At 43.7% G+C, this 24,020-nt stretch overlaps 1 protein-coding gene across 1 annotated transcript; it reads right to left on the reverse strand.

Annotated features, from left to right (window-relative positions):
• Nucleotides 1–1,593: 1,593 nt before the first annotated feature.
• Nucleotides 1,594–17,674, reverse strand: LOC121838549 (Golgi-associated plant pathogenesis-related protein 1-like). The gene is made up of 5 exons (XM_042294863.1): nucleotides 17,573–17,674; nucleotides 16,974–17,026; nucleotides 11,231–11,326; nucleotides 8,742–8,880; nucleotides 1,594–1,832 (listed from the first exon to the last, which is right to left on the reverse strand). Exons 1-5 carry the CDS (start codon nucleotides 17,631–17,633, stop codon nucleotides 1,594–1,596), a joined length of 588 nt encoding a protein of 195 aa, XP_042150797.1. The 5' UTR covers nucleotides 17,634–17,674.
• Between the last annotated feature and the right edge of the window lie 6,346 nt (nucleotides 17,675–24,020).

Here is a 24,020-nt window from a genome sequence, read left to right on the forward strand (position 1 = left end):
CGATTTGGCACGCGCAGGCAGTTTCAATACAGCAATGAGTGTCTTCACCCTGTGACAGACGCACATTCAGGCACCCTCTCGCGCCACTCGTTGGCCGCTTGCGGCAGCGGGGACGCAGGCCGAAGTAGATCTAGCTTGAGCCACGGTATATGGCAGAGTAGCTGACATATACAGTGACTCTAGATCTTGCTCGAGATCGGCGGCGAACAGCCCGTGGCCTGAGCTCACCCCTAGCGCCTGACCTGCATGGGCAGCTGCGAGCATACAACCTGTTTGTTCCGGAAACATTATGCGCCATCTATGAGGAAAAGGCTTCAAATTAATCGCAGGTGAATCCCTCTTAAGCTGTCTAAAAGCTCCGCCTTCTGCGCGAGCTTTCTGTCCTTGCTAACACAAGTGTGAACGAGCAGGCGTGCGCAGCCAATAGCATTGCGGAAGCCAGCAAGCTCGCGCTAGAGGTGGAGCTTTACGGAGTATACCGCGCTGCACTCTTGGACAGTTATTTCAAAAGTAAAGAGTGCGCGTGCACAGCTTCGTTGGATGCCCAAGACACACAAGCGCACGTGCGCCTATAGTTTGACTGCAGAGCCGCAGAACATTGTCCAGAAATAAAGTGTGAGAAGTCTGGCTTAGCGAAACTGCCTTTAAGTGTGACTTAACTGCGGTTAAGGGTGCCCGTGTAATACCCCTGTTACACGGGCGCACTTAACCGCGGTTAACTCAGCTTTAACTGCGGTTACGTGGCAGCACAGATGCCGCACTATACGCTCGGACAGCTATTTCAAAAGAAGCGAAGAGAGCGCCTGCACTGCTTTGATGGGTGCTCAAGATGCTCAAGCGCACGTTCGCCCGTAGCTCTGGCTGCATCGCCGCAGAATGTTGTCGGCAAGTATTGTGCGCTAATTGCGGTTTAGCGTAACTGCAGTTAAGTGTGCCCGTGTAACAGGGGTATAACAAGGGCATTACACGACAATGCACTGGAACTTTCCTAAGAAGCAACAAGTCAAGAAAAAAACTTGAAAACACCATACTAGCAAGATTCCTATTCGAGTGTATTGCGCGAGATCCGAGAGCGCTACCAACTTGACCACGCACGCGGCCATATTCGCCCTTTCTCGCGTGAGTTGAAGCACGGTGGCACCAGCGTGGCAAAAAGCCATGAAACACTTCTGGTTCTGAACTAGCCGGCGGGTTTTGAAGTATTTGCGAAATTAGAACTACGCACAACCTTCAGTAGATGATCGGTTATAGCACACTTAGGCGCGATTCACTCCTATGGTGGAAGAATGACGTGGATAACAAAATAAGAAATATACGCTGACCGGGAGTGCGACATGGCTCCTCGATAGATGGCGCCAATTATTTTGTTGCCAAATGAATGCAAATAAAAACGGGTGAAGAGACTACGGCTATTTTAGTGGCGCCTTGCCACTAAAATAGCTGTGCGTTGTGGCCTAATTTGTAAACATTCTGAGCACAATTTGACCGACTGGTCGTAAAAATGGTAATACAATGAGCCAAGAATGCTTTCACTTAAAAGTGCTGTACTATTGTACTAAACAAACAGTGATGAAGCAAAAATTTTTTTTTTTATTAATGGTACGTCGAGGGTGGTTTGACGTTCTCTTTATATTTTCCTTCGATGTTCCCTTGGGGATAGTAGTTGCAAACAACATAAAGGGTTTTGGAGCTGGATACGCTATAGCCACATCCCACTTGAGTGCTTGATATCCATACCAACTGTGTAAAATGAGAGGTGGCAGCTGAGTAACCACCCTGGTGGTAATTGTATTTCACATTTTCTTCATACCACATATCTACTGCCATTTGTGCTGCAAAAAATGTGAGACATTGTTAATTTGAGTCTTAAAAGTTTGAAAGTTGAAGCAAAGCTAAGTAGGCAATGAACGGTGCCTGCGGCCGCCGCAGCCGGCTTCGCTTTCGATACCGGCGAAGGGTGGAACAATTTACTTCACTAGCGCTCTTTGTCCGCTTAGTTTTGACATTAATTCGTGTACATGGTTCACGTTTCTCGCCTTTAGTGCCGACTTTAATTTTTCTAATGAAAAATGTAGGGCACGGCATGGCCTTGTTGGGAACTAGTATCAATTATTTAAAAACTTTATGCTCCCGAAAAAAAAAATACTTTTAAAAAGTTAATCAAAGCCTTCTTGAGATCGCTTACCAGTTATATATCTAACTTAATTTAGGGACCGCCATAGACATCAACTTGGCTGCATGGCTGAATATTAGGTACAAATATATGTAAAAGTTTCAGCTATTCACATAGGTCAGGATGGCCGAGACAGTAGATGGACAGTTATTATAGTTGATCGTGCTGCCCGAAAAGCGCACTGGCTGACCCGCTGCTCGCCGTATTCGTAGTTTGCACACGCAGTCACACCTTGCAGTTGCATATATTAGACAAAAAGCAAGAACTGTTTACGCAAATATTTTTGTTCTTAAATTCTGAACCGACTAATATCCTAGCCACGGTAGCGCTCTTAACTGTCATTAAGCCAACGACAGATGACACGCCGGCCCCAACTGTCATTAAGCCGCTAATGATCACTGAGCTCAACTGAGCTCAGTGATCTTCAAGATTGCTCACTCCAATATGTGATACCCGCTACGGCAAAAATATGCGTTCGTACTACGTCCCTTAAATTTTTAACCTATTGCCATTAAGCCTTTCAGAGATTACTTCAAAAAAGAAACTCAGAAAGGCATTCCGCCCTCTTTCCATCGATGAAGAGGCCTTATAATATCTCACTTTCTTGTTTCGTCATTATCGGTGTTGCTTCCTCACATGAATCTTTCTTCGATCGGTCAACATAATTTGTGCAGTGTAACGCAGTAATGTCTGTGTACTTGTGTGTGCGCGTATGTGCGTGTGTGAGCATGTAGCATGTGTATGACTCCTTCTATCATCAAGTTCTTGTGCTATACGACTGGAACTTTGACATAGCTCATTTTTCCCATTCTACTAGAAAAATAGCTTATATTTGTATTGTATATATTTTTTACTTGACTTTCACAATAACTTTCTTATTGACATTTTTGTGTAGTTTTTGCAACTGAAGAAACCACGCGGTGTTTTTCTGCTTTATTTTATTATTTTCCGAGACTCCCTTATTTACCACTTATACTTAGGTTCGGTCCTACAAGCCCTGCTGGCTTCAAAGAACCTGCCTAGTGCCGTCCTGGATACATCCTGCGTAAATAACTCCTTTAATATTAATATTGTTATTATTAACACATCAGTTCTCATCTTTCTTCCGTCGGAGTTGAGGAAGTGGAGTGCCGGAAACTGAAGACGCGCTACGACTCTTACGCCTCCTTCCATGTGTCCGTGGCTGCAAAAGGCTTCGAAAAGCTTTCTGATCCCACCGTGTGGCCCAAATCCTGCCTCTTTAAGGCTTTTCGAGGCGCCCTTTGCGAAGACCTGCTCCATGCATCCGAGGCAGCCGCCGCCGCCGCCCCTTGATCGTTGGATAAACCAAGGATGAGTCACATTGATTTATTTTACCAAAACGTTCGCGGTCTGCGTAAAAAAGCCGATTCATATTTCTCTAATGTTACCTTATAGAATTGCTTGATACTTTGTTTAACTGAAACATGGTTGTGTTCTAGCATCGGCTCCTCCGATTACTTTTCTCCTTGCTTTGAGGTGCACCGTCGCGATCGTGATTCTACCCCGGAGCAGAACGGGAGGTGGAGTGCTGGTCGCAATCGACAGGCGCTACCGCTCTAGGAGACGCGTAGACTTAGAGAAATTTCCCGAGAGGGTATGGGTCGAGCTTGAGGCTGCAAAGGGAGTACGCGTCTTAATCGGTTTATTTTACCTCCCTCCCCAGACACCGCCAGATGAATTTCATAGTTGTCTTGTTGGCTTAGAGAATACAGCGAATGACTTACAGGTATGAGAAGTCTTAATCTTGGGGGATTTTAATGCTCCTGGAGTCAACTGGCCGCAGTTTGATGTTTTTACGGACAACTTTTACTGCAGGCAGAAAGGCACCCAGCTCTTAAACTTTTCTTCTTTCTTAAATCTCACACAACACAATAATGTTCTGAATCACCAATTTAATGCTCTAGATTTATGCTTCTCAAATATGGACAGTGTGCGTGTAGCACGAGGTGAACTCCCACTAGTTCCTCAGGATACATATCATGCTGCCCTTGATATAGTACTTTCTTTCGAAAATTCCTCAGTTCGTGCTCATTCTGGTGGCTCCCCGCCGCACACCTCATACAATCTGTCAGCAGGGGACCATGATGGGATGCATCGTTACCTCACCAGTTTTGATTGGACATTGATCTTGGAGTCGCCTGATGTAAATGACCAGGTCATGCTCTTCACGCGAGCTGTTCGGGGGGCCATGGATACTTTTATTCCGTTAAGGACAGTTACTAAATCTCGCTTTCCTAACTGGTTTTCCAGTGAGCTAAGAACACTACTGAAAAGAAAGGACTTCTTCACAGGAAGTTTAAGAAAAGTGGCCTTTTAAAGCGGGAGGTAGAATTCAAGAACTGCAGAAAGCAATGTAAGACGGTCCTAGATCGCGACCGCCAGGCTCATCGTTGCTCAGTGGAATCAGATCTTGTCAATAATCCGAAGAAATTCTGGAGGTACCTTAATTCACGTGCTGGGAGGCATATCGAGTCGAAGATTGTCCTGGATAATCACGAGAGCGATTTGAAGTCCGTGCCTGAGTTATTCGCTGAGCATTTTAGGTCCGTCTACAGGGATAGTACGCAGCGTTCTGCAGCTGCGCTGCCCCACTTGGGTGGGTTTGGTTACTTGTTAAGTTGCATTAATGTCGATGAGGAGTGCGTACGATCCTATATTAAGAAAGTGAGAGCAACATTATCAGTAGGGCCCGACGGCATTTCCTCTGCAATTGTCGAAACGTATCACGACATGTTCACGCCGGTACTGTGCTCTATATTGAACAACTCGTTAAGGTTGCGAACCTTTCCTGAAACGTGGAAAGTCGGTGCTGTTGTTCCAGTCTTAAAGTCGGGGGAAAAAGTTGATATTTGTAACTATAGACCTATTTCTCTTCTTTCTCCATTTTCTAAGCTCTTTGAAATGGTCGTTCATAAATTCCTCTCTTTCAAATTTCGAAACTTAGCAACTTCCAATGAGCATGGCTTTATGAGCGGCAGATAAATAACTACTAATCTTGTTAGCTTTATGTCTGCCGCATCTCGTGTGATATGTAACAGAGTTGAGTTAGACGTTGTCTACTTTGACTTAAGTAAGGCTTTTGACGTTGCCAATCACAACATTCTTCTATCTAAACTTTCCTCATATGGAGTATGTAGTTCAGTACATGACTGGTTAAAAAGCTGCCTGTCAGAGAGAAAGGCGTATGTCCGGGTCAACAACATGAACTCTTCGTAATACAGGACTCGCTCTGGCGTTCCCCAGGGATCTGTTTTAGGACCCCTTCTGTTCACAATTTTCGTAAATGACGTCTCTTTTGCTGTTTTAAATTCTTCATTCCTGCAATATGCTGGTGATATAAATATTTATCGAGAAATAGTTACTGAACATGATTGTTTTAAGCTCCAGGAAGATGCATATTCTTTCTACCGATGGTGCTCCGAAAACGACCTACTCTTGAACCCGTCCAAAACCAAGGTCATGACGCTCTCTCGGAAAACTCACAATATCCCTTTTGCATATAATATTCAAGCAGAGACTTTGTCTCGAGTAAGTGTAATAAAAGATCTCGGTGCCATGGTTGATTCTGGGTTGGGTTTCTCTGATCACGTTGGTAGGCTGGTTAACTCGTCATTGCGAATGTTGGGTGTCGCCTCTCGGTTAACCAGGGAGTCCGAAAACCCGACGGGACGGCTTTATCACGTTATACTGTTCGCTATCCAGGTCGCAGTTAGAATATGCCTGAGTTGTTTGGAATGGAATTTCTAAAAGTCACTCCTTGGAGATCGAACGTGTGCAAAAAACGTTTGTTTCGATATTTAAACATCGCTACATAAAGGAGAATGTTCACTGCTTAACATATGAGTCTGCGTTAGAGCGTGTTGGTTTGCTTAGTTTGCACCGGCGTCGGGAGAACGCGGACTTACTATTTTTGTGTAAAACGCAGCATGGACTCATCAATTCACCGAGCCTGTTATCTGAACTGTGCCTTAGGGTCCGAGGTGTGCCTACCCGTCTTCTGTCATCTTTTTATGTTTCTAGAACGTTTAATCCGGTAAACCCAATTGTGAGAATGGCACAGCGTTTGAATCATTACTCGGAAAAACTTGATATTTTCCACCCTTGCCACAGGAAATTTCTTCTTTCTATTAAAAACTTGCCCGTGCAGGATGAGCATTGCTGAATGGCATTGTTATGTCTGAATTTCGTCATCTGCGAGGCGTGCTCTCTGGTGGTGCACTTGATATCCTACGGTATTGTGTTCCGTGTCTGCTGTTACTGCCTCGTTTCTATTTAATTCTACTAATTACTCGTGCACTGGCTAGTATTATGCTTAAAAATGTATCTTATTTTCTGCGTAGATGTGTATAATGTATTTCTTTTATCCACCAGTGTACCAGCACCAAGACCTCAGGGTTGTTCGTGGGCACTGTATAATAAACATTGATTGATTGATTGATTGATTATTAATTATTAAAGCTCGGCGAGGGTGGCCTTTGTAATGTCGGTGCCGATAAGAATTTCCATGTGTCTCTCTTGCTTGAATGCGGTTAAAACGTTATCATTATCGTTTTTTTACTCCCCAAAAATAAGTTTTTTTTATTTTGTTTTAGGCGTTTTTCATGAACAAACTGTGTGCATATAATTCAGTTTCATCGTTAATTAAACAAAAATATAATATAACATCAGTTTTAGTTTCGTTCGGTTGCAACTGTGTCCCTTGAGGCTCCTCTCAACTGGAGTTCGTAGTCCTATGTACCGTGTAACACCGGACAACTTAATTGAGCTCAATGACAGTTTGGACGTGTCGATGATCGTCAGCTTAACTACAGTTGAGAGGGCTAGTGTAACTAGGGTATAAAACATTACATAGATTAAACACAGAACTACTAAGAATTAGAAAATAAAAACTCAACAGAAATGCGTGTTTAAAACGCGAAATGTTTGTTCATAGTAATCGGGGAGTAGAGGATTAATAAATAAATAGACAGAGGTCAATATGGTCACTTTATTCCTATTGTTGGAGGTTATGGTATACTACGCGGGCGAGGAGGTGTTCTGATCCTGTGGTGTGGACGTGTTTATAAGGCGACTTTTATATGCATTAATTTCAAAGAGCTGTGCTTAAGACTTGGTTGTCGGGACGGCTGTCAAGGCTCGTTCACACACCTGCAACTTTTTAAAAATGCGTGCCTTGAAAGCTATTTAAATATCTAGCGACGACACCACACACCTGCACTTCCTGTCGTGTAGCCAAGGAACACTTAGCGGTCTGTATATTTTTTATTTCCTCTTGCATCATTCTTTCTCCTTTGGCTTGAAACACTTTTGTGAATGTTATAAGCTATCATTTCTCACATATACTACGTAAGTTTGACTTCGCAAATACCGTAAAAATCTTCGCTCTAGTGAACGCGGTTCCAGGGTCACCTCATAGATGGCGCCAGCGTGCCAGTGTGTTCTCTCGGAGTCAGAGATCAAATTACCTCGGCTGTAAACAAACGCGAGTGTGTGAATGGGCCTCTATCGACCAACTGGCAGCATTTTCTTAAATTTCTTACAAAATAATCAGCTGTTAATTGTAGCAATTTTACTCTAAATTTAGTACTCTGCTGTTCAATGTTGAAAACTTTTGTCTTTTAGACTTTACAGTGGTACAAACGCCCATGTACAACAGCACGTGTGAAAATATAATTACATAGGGTAAAACATATGCACTGCAGAAATCCGCGGGTCTGAGTTTGGGACAACCATGTTTTCCGTTGTTTAATGATAATGAACCATTTCATTAAAATAAAAAAAGCTTTATTATTTCAAGTTAGAGTGTTGCTGGGCATCACTGAAAACTACAAACAATACACTTTTACGTAGTACTTCATATATAAATGCGCGCAGAGCTTTAGAGCGCAGCTCTTAAGCCCATTTTTCTGGCTTGAGCGGCGTCAGCGTCGGCGTTACCGCGACACTCCCCCCCCCCCCCCTCCCCCCCCCAGGACCTCGGGAGGACCTCGGGCTTCTTCGGGAGGACCTCGGGATGTCCTTGGGTTCCTTCGGGAGGACCTCGGAATGCCCTTGGGTTCCTTCGGGAGTACCTCAGGAGGACCTCGGGTTCCTTCGGGAGGACCTCGGGAGGACCTGGGTACCTTCGGTGACCTCGGGAAAAGGGGGGGGGGGGGGGGGAGGTCACGTGACAGCCCCTTCACGAGGTCACGTGACCCCCCCCCCCCCAGAGGTCACGTGACCCCCCCCCCCCCCCCCTCCTCAGTACCCTTCCCTACTCCTCAAGAGCTGCGCTCTAATTCGGTGCTACAGAGACTTGTAAACGGCTTTCATTTTTTTATTGTACAATAAAAGAATACGAACGAAATCATAACCCAATTCTGGGATTACTGCGCCTTAGCTCTAACAGTCAATAACAACAGGAAATTCTAGTCGCATTTCATGGTGACAACACTCAGTAAGAGAGAAGTTATAAACTGTATATATAAGCAACACGCTAAAAATCGTTTTTTATTATTATTTTTTTTATGAACGTAGGCATATAATTTTTTGAATTCCTCGAACTTACCATACTTTTCATACGGCGGTGTACTGAGAGTCGTCCAATAGATATTCTCTCCGAGGCCTTTGCCCGGTCGGTGCGTAACGTTTTTTGTATCGTCCTGTATTGCAAGTCTCTTGGCCCATCCACGAGCCAGTATGTACAACTAGATTAGCGGAGCGCAAACGAGACAAAGATTATTGGTGATAATTCAATAGTGTCATGTATTTTGTTACGCGCGGAGATCTCTAGTTTCAATTCGTCACCCACAGCACACACAAGAAAAAAAGTCGCGCTGGTCACATTGTTCTTCGTGACTCTCGGCTCTAATTTTCTAGAGTCTATGCTTTTGTTCTAAAAGTTTGTTCTACATGTGCCAAAAGCCTTGTGCACGTGTTACCAATTTATTTTTAAACTGAAGATGGGTGTGAGCGAAGAGTATCTAAGAAAAAACGTAATTATTAGAGTACATGAGGAACACATCATCCAAATTAGTATTTTTTTTTTTTTTATTTCTGTGTTAACGTGAAACGTTTTTTGGCTTTCTGGTCAGCATTTCGTGAAGCCTGGATAAATGTAAAGTCTGGGTAAAAACGTGGCCGCGAGGCTCCACACTGATTGGTTTAGAGTGTGTGTTCGTGTGTGTGTGGGGGGGGGGGGGGGGGGGCGGGCCACCGCAGTAAAAAAAGCATTTGCGCCAGGTGGGAGTCGAACCTAGACCATTTTTACCGTTAAGGGAGTGTCACTGCAGCATGTACTGACATAACACCGTGAGCTAAGGTTATATTTGGCGGCAAATCCCTGCGGGACATCATCGTTGCGTCCTGGCAGATAGCAACTTTACATCCTTTCACAAGTTTTTAGAACCCTGGTTATACGCCGGTATATCCATTCCAGTAATTGCTATAGAACGTAAATGCCACAGGTTGAGCCAGTCGCTAAACTAACCTATGAAGACCACCGAGAGCGTAGACGCCAGACGTTTCACGTGCAACACAATTTGCCAGCTTTTTTCTATGCATTTCTTATAAACCAGTATCCAAATAGCCCAAGCTCTGCACTCGGTGTGATTCTTGCGGCCACGAAACAGTGGTGCACACAACTTCTAAGACAAGTATCACAAATGTCCTCACTACGTTAGCCTGTGAGGGCAGATTGACGAGACAAAAGAAGTTAATAAAATATTCATCATGCAGCGAAGAAAGCAACCTTGATAAAGGAAAGGTCAGGAACGCATCGCCCGTAGGATAATTTTGAATTAGAGGGTAAGCCACATATATACCTCCGCTGTTCTAAAAGCCCATACGCACATTCGCGTTTGAACGCGTTTGAGTGCGTTGCGGCGTCCTTGCGCCCAGGAGTGGTCGCTTGCGGTGCGACGCGCGCCTACCCGCAACGCTCCGTAGCGCGATGCAAGCGAGTAGAGACTCGTTCCACTTTCCGAAGCGTTGCGGTGCGATCGACCAATCAGAAGCCGAGAGAGGAGACGAGGGTGACGTGTTTGCTCGCTCTCTCTCTCTCTCGCCCCACACGGCCGACTCGGCGAGACGTATCCGGCTCTCCGCCCGCAGAACTTGCTTTTTCGTTTTGGGGAGCGGTGGGAAGTGTATCTTCCAAGGCTACGATGGTTCAAGCTAGGGTGCCTTCATGTGCGCTTCAAAGCGCACCATGAAGGCTCCTTAGTTCAAGCTTGACAAAACGTCGGGGAAGCCGGCGGGGTTGTCCCAAGATCGAACACTTTGACGCTGTCGCTGTGCGCCGCCATGTTGCCTTAGATTTCGCTTACTATTGGTAAGCCGCTAGCGACGATAGCACGTTCTTATTGGCTCTTGACTGCTGTTGAGTGTGAGTCAACACAACTGTGCGCACACGTTTGGCGCAAGTGCTCTTCGCAACGCAACGCGTCCGCTTGCCGCTACGGAACGCACCGCGCTTAAACGCGAATGTGCGTATGGGCCTTAACGCCATTGAGAGATAAAAGCGATTGCGTCGCAACCCTAGATAAATCAATATTGAATCTTTTCTGCGGTCGCCACCGGCAGAGGAACACGCAGTGAAAAAAATCTTATAGGACTAATGTTTTTTTTTCACGAAGTTAACTCTCGTAGTTGTATATACCTAAGTCCGTCATATTTGAAATTTACGTCTTCAGCCAGTCAGCAAATTTAAAAATTTTTATATGCGATAATTTCCTGCACCTAAAAGGTATAGGTACACACTTTTTTGCGTCGTAGATGGGCCAAGTGGCTACTTCTACTTAACAGCTGATGGGGACTGTTCAGTCGGTAACGCAGTGTAAATGCAGCATCACAAGTAGGCACGGCGGAAATGGAAATTAGTATTAATTTGTGTGCGATTTATTCTCGCCGAATCTTCGTGCACACACCCAAGCTCAGTTTATTAGTGATTTCGTTCCTTACATGGGTATCTACATAATTTTTTTAAGCTAATCCTAAAAGAATACTAAAACTTGAAAACGACCGATGAACTCATCTTGTAAGATGTGGACACGTTACCGTTGAGTTGGTCTTCAAAGGTGGAGCGTGATGTTTGACTCTGTACTGATTCTGCGCTTTGCGGCACAACTGATGAAAACGGTGATTTGGGTTATTCTGTAAATTGAATACACCAGATATTTTAATATTTTGGTCGCCTTGCGACTGTTCTAGTACAATAATATATATATATATATATATATATATATATATATATATATATATATATAAATATATATATATATATATATACATATAAATATATATATATATACAACACGGGCACTTCACGTCATCGTACGTGGTCTCCGAGGAGGATATGAACGAATATGTGCAGATGAATGAACCGTACTTAATCCAATGAATTAAAGAATCCAAGTTTTCAGGAACCCGCCGAAAGACAAAAATTGGCTTTCGGCGGGTTCCTGAAAACTTGGATTCTTTAATTCATTGTATTAAGTACGGTTCATTCATCTGCACATATTCGTTCCTATATATATATATATATATATATATATATATTTACAGTCAATCTAAGCTAAAACAGTTAATGGATTCTATCTCCATGCGCTTTCCAATCAGAACGGCTCTGTTCCTCCTCCTCCCCCCCCCTCCCCTGCCCGGCCTTCCCCCCCTTCTCCGCACCTGAACGTTCATCCATGTTGTGTGCGGGCCCATGACAAGCAGATGGAGATAATGAAGTTGAGTGACTTTTATGTTATTTTAGTTGAAACGTGAGGCAAGCTTATTGAAAATGTATTTCATTTTTATTGCCAATGCTTTCGGTGGTACTTTGGTGCTACTATATGCATTAAATTGTTAGTTTGAACTTTTTTCCAGTCTGCACTGAGCCGCTACGTTTTTGCTATTTTATGGACATTAGTTCTTATAAAACATTCATCTGCCTCTGCGAAATTTACTCCGCATAGGGTGGATTGGATAAAAAACGCGAATCCTCATGAGGTGGTTTATTCACAAACATCGTTCTCACTGTGCACCTCAATAATTGTGCGCCCTGATAAGTTGCACGAGTAAACTTGCAGTTACTAAACTGTGGCTGTGTCAATAAAAACCTGTTTTTACAACGGTATATTTACGTAGAATCACTCCACGTAAGCGCTATTTCGAGGCTCCCAATCCGACCCGATCCCCTTCCCATTGGCGTCACAAGGGGGGTGCGGGGGGAGAAGGGGGGCCGGACCGCCCCGGGTGTAGCGCTCCGCGGTGTGTCGCGACGGCCCACGAGGGGGGCGTGTCGCCGCTGGCCACCGCCCCGGGAGCCGCTGATCCTACTGACGTCATTGTCCCTACCCCTAACGTTACGATAAGAGCATGGTGGCTGGAAGGGGAAACGTGAAGGGCCGAAGCAAATGGATGCACAAAGTTGCGATGAAAACGACTCTCCTGCAGACTGCAACGCCCCTCGCGGTGGCGAAGATTTTCACCGCAAGTTTTCGCCCTTCTCTGACATGGCGCACATGGGGCGTCATCCTTGACTGTATTTTCTTCCGCAGCATAATGATTTGCGCGCGCTTCCCTTACTGACGTACGCCTGAATTCCGCGATGAAAATTTGTTGATGAGAATTTTGGAGACCGCTAGGGGCACTGCTGCCAGGAGGCAAGTAAGCGGTCCCCAATTTGTTTAGAGAACCTGTATTGCAGAGAGTCTCCAACTGCTCGATCAGGGTCACGTGCTTTATGGGCCGCGTTTGCAATATGAGCTGCGAGGAGGTGACAAATACGTTGATCATCAGCAAACTTCTTCGCTTTTCTTTCTGCTTTCCTCCTCACCACGCGAAAACGCAGCGCATGCGCACTTGCGATTGATCGCCGCAGGAGGTGTACGCCATTAAATGGCAAACGCTTATCATGGTTCGAGATGAACCGTCTCTTCAATCTAGGCACTCTCAAAATTTTCAGCACGCCTCTTGACCCTCTTTGTCATTGCGCGCATACGGCGTCCGTCACACTTCCCCTTCTAACCACCACAGTAGGAGTGCTTCGGCGTTAAAGTTGTGCCCGCGCTGATATTTTCTGGAAAATGCCACAGAAAGATGTACATGACAATAAAGGGTGTTTTTTCTTCTTTATTTTTTTTAGGGGGGGGGGGGAGGTGGGAAGTGAGTCAAATCTCTACTTTGAAAAATACGCAGCACAAAAACGAAAAAAAGGAAGCTGTTTTTGTTATTTTTAGCGAAAGGGTCATTTGGAAAACTGAATAATGTTCGGTATAATTGGTTCATTCAATATTTTCAAATAATTATTTCTTTACTTAGTGAATATATATGTATAATTTTAAGTAGGAACTTGCTCGGAATAATCGGGAACCACTAAATGAACTTCGAAATTATAAAAAGCACGCAAAGAATTTTTTTGTGTGCCACGTTTCCCTCCCTCCTACCAGAAGGCGACGAGGTAGCTGCATGCTTCGGCCATGAGGGAGGGGCGCTCAAGCTCAGATTCCGCTCGATAGAAATCAAAAACTCAGAAACGCGCCAACTTGCCCGTCTTTTGGGAATGCAGTAAAATGCTGCAGGTGCTTCGTATATTTATAAAGTAAGGTGATTTAGTGGTTTTCGAGGTTTCTCAGCATCTTTCTGAGACGATTCCTATAAGTTCACTAGATCACAAGTTAATTACTCCGAAGGAAGTAATAATCTAAAGATACCGAACATTATCAATTTTCATAAATGGACCCTTTGATAAAGATTCAAACGACATCTAATTTTTTTTTCTCTATGTGCGATGCATACTTTACGCAGGAACAATTTGGCCCCCCTTTCCAAAAACACCCAGTATGCACCTTGTCCTACTGGGAAAAGTTTACTGCCAGTTGCCACCCCATGTTAGAGATAAGAGTTCTACGCGCCATTGGGCCCAGACTGACATACTAAAAAAAAAATTAGAGACGTTTACAATCCCCTCTAACGCCAAATTAGAGCGTAGCTCTTGAGGAGGAGGAGGGAAAGATACGGAGAGGAAGGTATGCCCCTCCTCCTCAACCGTACCCTCCCCTCCTCCTCTCCTGCTCGCCACCGATTTAGCGGGAAATTTTCGCTAAATTTGCCGCTGAATTTAGAGGGGAACTTTTTCCGATAAATTTCGAAAGGAAATTTTTCCGCTAAATATAGCGGGAAATTTTTTTCGCTAAATTTAGCTAGAAAACTTTTCGGCTAAACATAGTAAGGAATTTTTTCCGCTAAATTTAGCGAAAAAATTTTCCCGCTAAATATTTTAGCGGGGAAAATTTTCCGCTAAACTTACCGGGGAATTCTACTGCTAAATTTTGCGGGGATTTGTTTTTGCTAAATTTAGTGCAAAATTGTTTTCGCTAAATTTAGTGGGAAAATTATCCCGCTAGTCTTAGCGGTGACAATTTTCCGCTATATTTAGCGGAGAAATTTACCCAAAATGCAACGCGCGGTGACGTCACTAGTAACGTCAATGGTGATCCTCGTTACGTCACACGTGACGTCACGTGTAACGTCATCATGAGAAATGTCCCATAATGCACCGCGCGGTTACGCCCATGGCGACGCCGGCGCCGACGCCGACGCCGACGCCGACGCCGCTCAAGCCGGAAACGGGCCCCTAACAGCTGCGCTCTAAAAACTAGCTTCCACTTAAGCTTTTTCGGCGTGAAAATTCATCTGCTCTTTGCGTACCTCGTGTGTTTGTTACCCTCCAAACGCGCGCGCATGCTTTTGTTTACCCCTGGCCTCAACCAATGACGGCGCGAGCTTGGCTTCCTTGTCACCTCGCGTTACGTGCGCGCAGAGCCGTATATTAGGAGAGTTCGGACAATTGGCGGAGCAAAGGCCGCCACCAGCACCGAAAGCTTCCCCCGCGGTTAGAGCGCAAACTAAAGGTACGACACAGCGTCGACCAATCAGGAGAGCGCAACATCACAATATTGCAAAGACATTTAAAGCAGTAAAGACAAAGGCAGAAGCCCGTGAGCCTAGCACAACGAAATGCTTTTGTTTGTACAAGAACTCGTGCATAGGAGGCACTTTCCAAAGCCACGCGCTCGTGCCTCTGCCCTTGGCTGCACTGCTGATGTTTTTTTAGATAGAGAGTCGATGACAGTTTGCTCTGGGCCGGCTTGCTAGAACAGCGTCTCAGAGACTGGCTGAAAGAAAACAGTGCAAAGAGTGGGGCGCGCGAGCGTCTTCAGAGGCGGAGTCCCGCCCGGCTCGTGCTCTGGCTTTGGCAGTGCTTTCTTTCCCTGTCTCAGCTGAGACGCTGTTTCTAGCAAGTCGGCCCTCGTTTGGAGTGCACGTTCGTTCATTCTGTCATCGAATATGGCCGTGACGAAAATCTCACATGCGCCGAGTTTTCAGTCACTAAGAGTTATACCTTTCACTCCAGTGGCGCTAGAACGGCTTAAATAATCATGTCAGATATTTAGAGCTCACGACCACCGCTAGGGCTTGTTTCAAGACCTGTGGCTGGGCGCGAGATTCTCGCCTATTCAAACCCATGTATATGGCCAAACTCTCCCCAAAACGGCTCTGCGTGCGCGTTCCCAATGCTGCCCTCTAATTGGCGTCCTCCTCTTAACGTTCCGATGCGTCAAAGACTCAATTTGGAACACTTGCCGTATATACCACGCATAAACTGCATTTTATGAAACGCATATACAAGAAGCTTCAAACTACAAATATTGACCACCGGCGTTCGTTCTGTGCGTCGCTTTAGAACAGAAGTGGTTCATCGGTGCGTAAAGCGAACGTGCTGCCGCACGAAGTTCGTTGGTTGTTCGTCACATATTCGCTCCATAAATTCCAGCACTTAATGTTTTCAAGTTTGTTCTAATTTACATACATGATTTTTCGCCTCACTTTGTAACAGACCCACAAGGTTGGTAAATAGTTTTTCCCCGTAAACTTCAAGATGTTTCAAGATGCGCAAATAATCCTCAATTTGTCGTGTTTAAGTGATCGTTGTTGCCGCTTATTCGGGTGCGGACCATCCTTGACCAGTCGAGATTTCTGATTTGTTTATTTATTTATTTATTTATTTATTTATTTATTTATTTATTTATTTATTGTACCCTCAGGGCCCGAGGGCATTACAGAGGGGAGTGGTTGCAAAAGGAAAATCACTAAAAAACAATATGACAACTTAAGAATAGAAACACGAACATAAGAAATTTTAACTTAGAAAATTGGTTAAACATCGGTTATAATGGCATCTGTTACAGACACAACTGACGATGGAAGGTGGTTCCACGTAAATGTTGTTTTGGGGATGAATGAGATATAAAAAGTAGTGGTTTTACAAACAGCTAGACCGATTTTGTGTTGGTGATCGACGCGTGGCGAGACATATGAGGGAGGAGTTAGTAATTTTTGATGCAAGGAAGAATTGTGATGATAAATTTCATGAAACAGGCAAAGACGGGATAACTCACGACGTGAAGAAAGGTTAGGTAGGTTTAAAAGCGTTTTCATGGATGTTCCGCTTGCACTGCGGTGATAGTTCGTAAGAATTAAGTGAACAGATCTATTTGAATCATTTATCATTGATCTGGTTTATACAGCGTTAATATTAGGGTCAATGGGAACCCACACATACAAATGAATGACAAAAGCCTTTAGGACCCGTTTTATAATTAACATGCGACCCTTCTTCCAGATATTCACGCAGCTTGACACATATTATGGAATGTTTTTGGCCTATTTAGTTTAGCATTTTTTGTTGAAGTTCACGTTATTAAAATCGAAATTACATTAAGAGAAATGTTTTAACGTTGTTTACCGGTCTGGGAGTTCTGTAGCGAGAGCCTCCTCTTTGAAGTGTTTTCGGGGCATCTGTAGTGGGAGAAACAGAGTTAATTGGGCCGAGATTCATTTAAGTCGTTAGGTCAAGTAACCTAAAATGCTGCTTTTGGGTCACCTTTAGTATTGAATATTAGGGACTCAAGAAACAAAATTGCATAACGTTAAATGAACCATGCAGATAAGCCACTAACACGCACTCGCAATCGCTTAATACAATTTTTTTTAATGTTAGACAATGCATTTAATTCATATAACCGAAGTCACATCTTCATTTAGTATGTGAGTTGCCAGCCCACAAAAGAGGCACTTGGTTAATCTGAAGCTTTTGATACCTACAACCGACAGACAAAGGTATGAATTGATATTTCTAACAAAGTGTCTTGTAATGTTCTCTGTGTGCGCTGGGATTGCAATAAAATATATTGTTCGCTTGCCGCTTAGAAGGTACGTGTTAGGATATGTATTCTATCATACCTTATGTAACAGCGGAATATAAGTTACTGCAGTCTTACAAACATTTCAATTTCGCGCTATATTCTGAGTCAAGAAACCTATGCAAGTAACGTGATACTTTACCTTCAGAAAGGCCCAACATCATAACCACAGAAAACATGAAGATGTGCACTGTTGTCCTCATAATGGCGCCCTTAGGTGGGGTTTCCTCGTCCTTAAAACTTAAACTCTCTACCGTTCTCTTTATATTGGTAGCTGAAAAAGTAAATACGAATGTAAGCGAAAGGTTACTTCATACGTCACTTCTACGACTTTGAAAAGTCAAGAAAAAGGTCAAATACGCAATACAAATGAAGAGCTGCACTTATATCTTTGTTACATTTAAGTTTCCAGAGCTATTTTTTCCAGTCAGCGAATTTCACCATTGTTTAGAGATCACTAGATTTTGCTGCAAATCAACGATTCGAGATAAAAAAAAAAAATCCTTGTAGGAGCCAAATTTCTGTTTTCATAATTAAGCTTGCGTGTTAGACTGCCTTAGCCTATCTCCAAAGGTCTGAGTCAAAGATCGCAATTCTTCCACATTGAAGCTGCTGAGCTGCTCTGCTAGTGCAATGAGTGGGAGAGCTCAATTAAACTTTCTTGCTTCAACGGTAACATGAGCCAAAAGTAAAGACCGGAATGAAGGAAGAAAAACTATGACTACTGGCGCAACAATGTCTAACTTTACGACGTCCTGACAAGAGGCTGTGTAATCAGCTTACGATAACGAAGGGGCATGAAAGACAACAGTTTTCGTGTCATCAATAAGATTAGTGTTTTTTAATAATAAAAATTGGTTTGATAGCGCTTCATACTGCATCTCCTCACATTTTGCACGTGAAGGTATTTTCTAAGATTATGCCATTTATGAAAAAGTGCATTTCCAGAATTTAAAAAAAGAAAATGCTTGCCCCTTACAAAGATTTTTCTAGAAATAAATAATTGTGTATTGAAATTACCCAGTGCGGTGCATATATTAATTGAATCTGTATTTACAGATTCCTGTAGCTACGTTTGTGTCGGAGAAAAGTTATTTATATTTTTATGGAGCTCCAGGTGATAAAAGAATGATTTTTCTGCTTGCTTTCAATAAACAGTGCTTCAAGATTTTGAAGGTAAACAGAGTAACACACACACAAAAATATCAAAATTACACTGCTTAAAAAATGGTGCGGTTAGGAGTTAAGCAGTTCATAGAATTATCAAATCGTGGCAATAAAAATATATGAGCAGTCATCTTCCGCATCGATGGGTTGTGGGAATAATAAAGTTTCATCCGGAAACTGTTTACTGCGCACAAAAGCCACAGGGTCTAAAAAATAGGGTAGACTTTTTGACCGCTAGGATTTCCAACACCTTCACAGAGAATACAGTACAACTCAATGTCAAATAGAAATAAACAGCAAGATTGGACAAAATTGCGAATCATTCAAGGAACAAAGTTAGATCTGAAGATTATCACTCGAAAGTAAAGACGCATCGAAATATTAATCACGGGACTTTGAGCTTATTACCGTAGGTTACTCGTGTCTTGTTCACATCTGCCATGCTTGGTGCCGCTACCAATTGTGTCACTTTAACACATACCTCGCGATCCAGGTGTGTTTAACACATTATAAATGAATCGGAAATGTATGATCTTTATGCCATTACACTGTAATTTGCCAATTCCCCGTTGTATGGTTTATTAGTTTGTGGTATATTTGTTTTGCTAAAATGTCAAAGGCAATTGCCTCAATGAAAATCTACTAAAAAAAAAAAGTTCAATGACACGGTACGGAGCTAAACGTTTTTAAAGTCTAACGTTATTTTGCTTGTTGTTACTGATATCGTAAAGCCCGTTAAAGAGCAGCTCTATTTCGTGATTACGACTGTTTTCAGCTAAAGCAGCGTCCCTGAATAACAAGGTATGATTTTTTTTTATATTCTGTGTAGTTTTATAGCTATCACAGAGCAAAGTTTGGTGTCGGTCACCTATGGCAAAATCGAAACTATCTGCGAGAGGGATGGCAACACTAATCATAAGCCGTACGGCCGCGACCAGTGATCTCTCTTGGAGTACGCTGGATCGCGGACCGCGGTCTCGGCATCTGGGGCCCAGTGTCGCCACCGGCGGACATTCATTGGCACCACAAAATCCATGGGACTCTATGCCAAAAACGAGAAAATGTGCAGTTTCCCCCGTTTCTAAGCTGTTGTCGGCACTGAAACTTGTTGGCTGCTTTTCGGGAAGCCTGTCGAGTAGCATATGTACAAACATTAAAACTAAAAGCCCTCGCATTTCTTATCAATAAATGTTTTGAGGTCGAGAATGACTCCGCTGGGCGAGAAATATAGTGCAGCTGAATGAGACGAGAGTTACCTAGACTTACCGAGAGAGTCGGTGGCGGTTTCGACAAGTTCGGCTTAGCAGACACAAGCTAGAAGGCTTTGCTACGCAAAATTCGCTCACCCCTGGGAAGCCGCTGTCAATATGGAGCTTTTTCGACATTCATCAGCTCCTCACTTTCCCGAGGAGGGTCTGATTGACGGCAAGTTCCTTTGTTTACTTCACTACGAGAGCAAGTTCGCCAGCTCAGCTGTAGGTGCTCCGGGACTTTTGATTTTTTTTTAATTGGCATTCGAACGCTTTACAAATACCGATTCGACCTCCAAATACCCGATATAAAGATCGCAGCATTTCATAAAATACTCGTTTTCGAGCATCCAGTAGAAGTTTCAATATTCCTACTTCTGTGTGTTTCTCCCATAGTCTAGCGTGTACTGCGTGGTGTCAAGCAATGTCCGCCGGTGGTGCCATACACGGGCTCCCGATCCGCGATCGAGCCTACCACAATAGAGATCAGCGGCCGCGACCTGACGTCACCGGTAGAACCTATCAACCGCAGCTCCACCGCGATGTGACATCACAAGGGTGCTACACCAGTGTTCCTTGACTAACAGCTAACCCGTTAGTCGCCCGCTTAGGAGCAGCTGGTCGCATCTTTAAAATCGGTTTGAGTGAAGTGCGCAACTTGCCTTTAACCTAACATTCGTTGTGATCACATTTTGTACCACTAAAACAATACCAGTAATTTATTTACGTTTCAATATTGACCGGAGCTGCCATTTAAGGGAAGCCGTATTCAGGTTGTCAGGTAGATTTAGCGGGAAAATTGACGTCACGTGACCTCAACACCAATTCAGTTTCTCCGCTAAATTGAGCGGAAAAAAGGACGTCACGACTTCGTCTAACGTGACCTCTACACAAAATCAGTTTTCCCTCTAGATTTAACGACAAAACTGACGTCACGTGACCTCAGCGCCACTTCAAATACACCGCTAAGTATATTGAGGAAAATGATGTCAGGTGGCGTTATGTCACGTGACCCATACCGAAATTCAATTTCCCCGCAAAAGTTTGCGGAAAAATTGAGGTCACGTGACCCACACATACATTTTATTTCCCCGCTAAATTCAGCGGGGAATTTCACAACATGGAACCTTACGTAACGTGATCAATACACCAATTCAGCGTTGCAGCGAAATTTTGCAGGAAATTTTCATTATGTGACACCAATTGCATATAGGTACATCCACCAGGTGCAGCTATCGGTAAACGCTTGTGATTCTAGAACGTTTCACGTATCCAACAGAGTTGCCTGGCAATTGTTTTACTAAACGTAAAAGCTGTGGCGACTTATTTGTGGCATATGTTATGGGTCTACAGTGGAAACGGGAGCCACTTGATTTTTTTTTAAATTTTATTTAACAATACTATAATTCCTTGGAAGGAATACAATAGGAGTGGCACAAATAAACACAGAATGATCAATGAAAATACAATGCGGTTACGTTCCAATACAACACTACAATAGGCAATACAGATTAGAATCGACATCAGACAAGGCAAGGGTCAAAGCAAGTTGAAAAAAAGGAAACCATGACAATACATGCAGAAATACAAATTCAAGGTCCCACAGCACCAATAAAGCAGAAGGTCAATCTCGATGAAGTAGTTATAGTTAAAGTTCTGTTCCCGCTACAAAACAACCTATTTACACATAAGGTGCGAGTTGGCCTAAAAACAAAGAAATATCATCACAGTCAACGACATGCCTGGGTAGCTTGTTCCACTCCGATGTTGTGCGTGGGAAAAAAAGTATTTAAAGGAATCAATTCGGGACCAGTGTTCAATAATCGTTTTTGAAAGTGTAAATCTGGTAATTGTTCGAGTCGTGAAAGTTACGCATTTGTCCTGTGGAATTTTAATGAAGTGGTTGATGATTTGGCAGAGAGTTTTAATGCGGGTTAGTTTTCTTCTAGTTTGCAAGTGCATTAAATCAGTTTGACACATTCGTTGAAGGGAAATAGTTACGTCCAAATTCGTTGAACACAAACCTAAGTGCTCTTCTCTAAACCATTTCTAATTTGTTTACATTTTTTTGTGTAAACGGGTCCCATACAACACTCGTATATTCAAGAAGGGGATGTATTAAAACTTTATAGGCGAGCAGTTTAGTGGTAGACGGAGCACCTTTCAAGATTCGTTTTAAATACCATAATTTGTTGTTGGCTCTGCTTACTGTGTAATCGATATGGTTGTCCCATTTAAGTTCCGAAGAGAAAATAAGTCCTAGGTATTTATATTTCGTTAGGCTGCTAAGCTTGTGTCCGGACAACTCGTAGTCAAACACAAGTGGGAATTTTTTACTTGAGATCCTCATGCTGACAGCTTTCTTTTTATTTAATGCCATTTGCCAATCATTTCACCAGTTATATATATTTTTTCAAGTTATTATTTAAGTTTATTTGATTATTGCGTGTTTTTACTTCAAAGTATAGTACGCAATCATCTGCGAGCATTTCTATGTGAACATTGATAGTTTTCACGATATGATTAATAAATATTAAAAACAACACAGGCGCCGGAACCGCGTCCTGGGGCACTCCTGGGGTTACTGGTGATACTCTGGATACGTTATTGTTGAATGTAACATACTGCCTTTAACCCTTAAGGTAATTCTTGAACCATTTGAATAAGGAGTCCGATTTAAGAATTGCGAGTAATTTAGCTAAAAGTTTGTCGTGGGATACCTTATCGAAAGCCTTTGCCAGGTCTAGAAAGATGACATCTGTCTGAGAACGTTTATTTAAGCATTCGCTAAATTCGTGGGTTGTTTCCAGAACTTCAGTTCCAGTTGAAAGTCGCCTTCTAAAACCATTTTGTTCTTTAGTTATTATAGAGTGAACTTCTAGATGGTTAGTGAGGTGCGAGCATATGATATGTTCTAGGATCTTGCAGCATTGGGAAGTCATTGATATTGATTGATAGTTTGTGACGTTTGTTTCCTTTCCGGATTTTAGGATGGGAACTATTTTCGAAACTTTCCAATCATCGGAAAAGGAACCGAGAGACAAGGATTTTAGAAAATTATATGCAGGTATTTAGAAATCCCTTCAGCATATCGCTTCAAAAAGTGAAAGCCGTTTACAACTCCCTGTAACACCGAATTAGAGCGCAGCTCTTGGGGAGGAGGAGAGAAGGGTACTGGGGGGGGGGGGGTGAAGTGGCCTGGGGGGTCACGTGACCTTGTGGGGTCACGTGACGATTCCGATAATGTTATCAGTGACGTCACTGATGACGTCATCAGTGACGATGACGATGCGGACTCCGATGACGTCATCAGCGATGATGACGATGACGATGCGGATGTCGGTGACGTCATCCGTGATGATGACGATGACGAGGCGGATGCCGGTGACGTCATCAGTGACGATGACGTCATCGGGGAGGTCACGTGACTGTGGGGGTGGTCACGTGACCTCGGGGGGGGTGTCACGTGACTTCGGGGGGTCACGTGACCTCGGGGGGAGGTTCTCGTGACCCCGAGGGGGTCACGTGACCTCGGGGGGGTCACGTGACTTTGGGTGTCTCGTGACCTCGTGGGCCACGTGACCCTAGGGGAGGGGTCACGTGACCTTGGGGTCACGTGACCTTGTGGTGATCTTGGATGTCGCGTGACCTTGGGATGACCTTGGGGGTCACGTGACCTTGGGGTGACCTTGGTTACGCCGACGCCGACGGCGACGGCGACGCCGCTCAAGCCGGGAACGGGCCCCTAAGAGCTGCGCTCTAAAAAAAAAACGTGAGAAATAAATATTGGCCGGGACTTTTCTTTATCGTCAAGGTTAAAGGGACACTGACACCCCCCAAATTTTTTTTTTTAATTTTTTGCCAGGCGCTTCATTATGGTGTCGGAGGACTACCCAATTAATATTTTGCAACAGAGTAGCGTATTTTTTTAATAAAGTCAAAAGGCGCAACTGCTCGAAACCGAAACCGAAACCCGACTGAGGTCGGAGAAGTGGAGAGAAGAGAGTGAGTGGCGGAAGTCACGTGGCTACACCCGACCCTTTTTTTTTTTTTTTTCTCCTTCCCGGTAGCAGACGACATGCGGTGTTTGGGAACTGCTCGCCGTGGGATTCTTTTGCAGTTATGTATGTTCCGCTCGTTGTTCTCTACTCCGAGATGAGTTGTTTTGTACAT

Source organism: Ixodes scapularis, unplaced genomic scaffold (genome assembly GCF_016920785.2).
Source record: "Ixodes scapularis isolate PalLabHiFi unplaced genomic scaffold, ASM1692078v2 PGA_scaffold6__148_contigs__length_123643588, whole genome shotgun sequence".
In the NCBI taxonomy this organism is placed as follows: Eukaryota; Metazoa; Arthropoda; class Arachnida; order Ixodida; family Ixodidae; genus Ixodes; species Ixodes scapularis.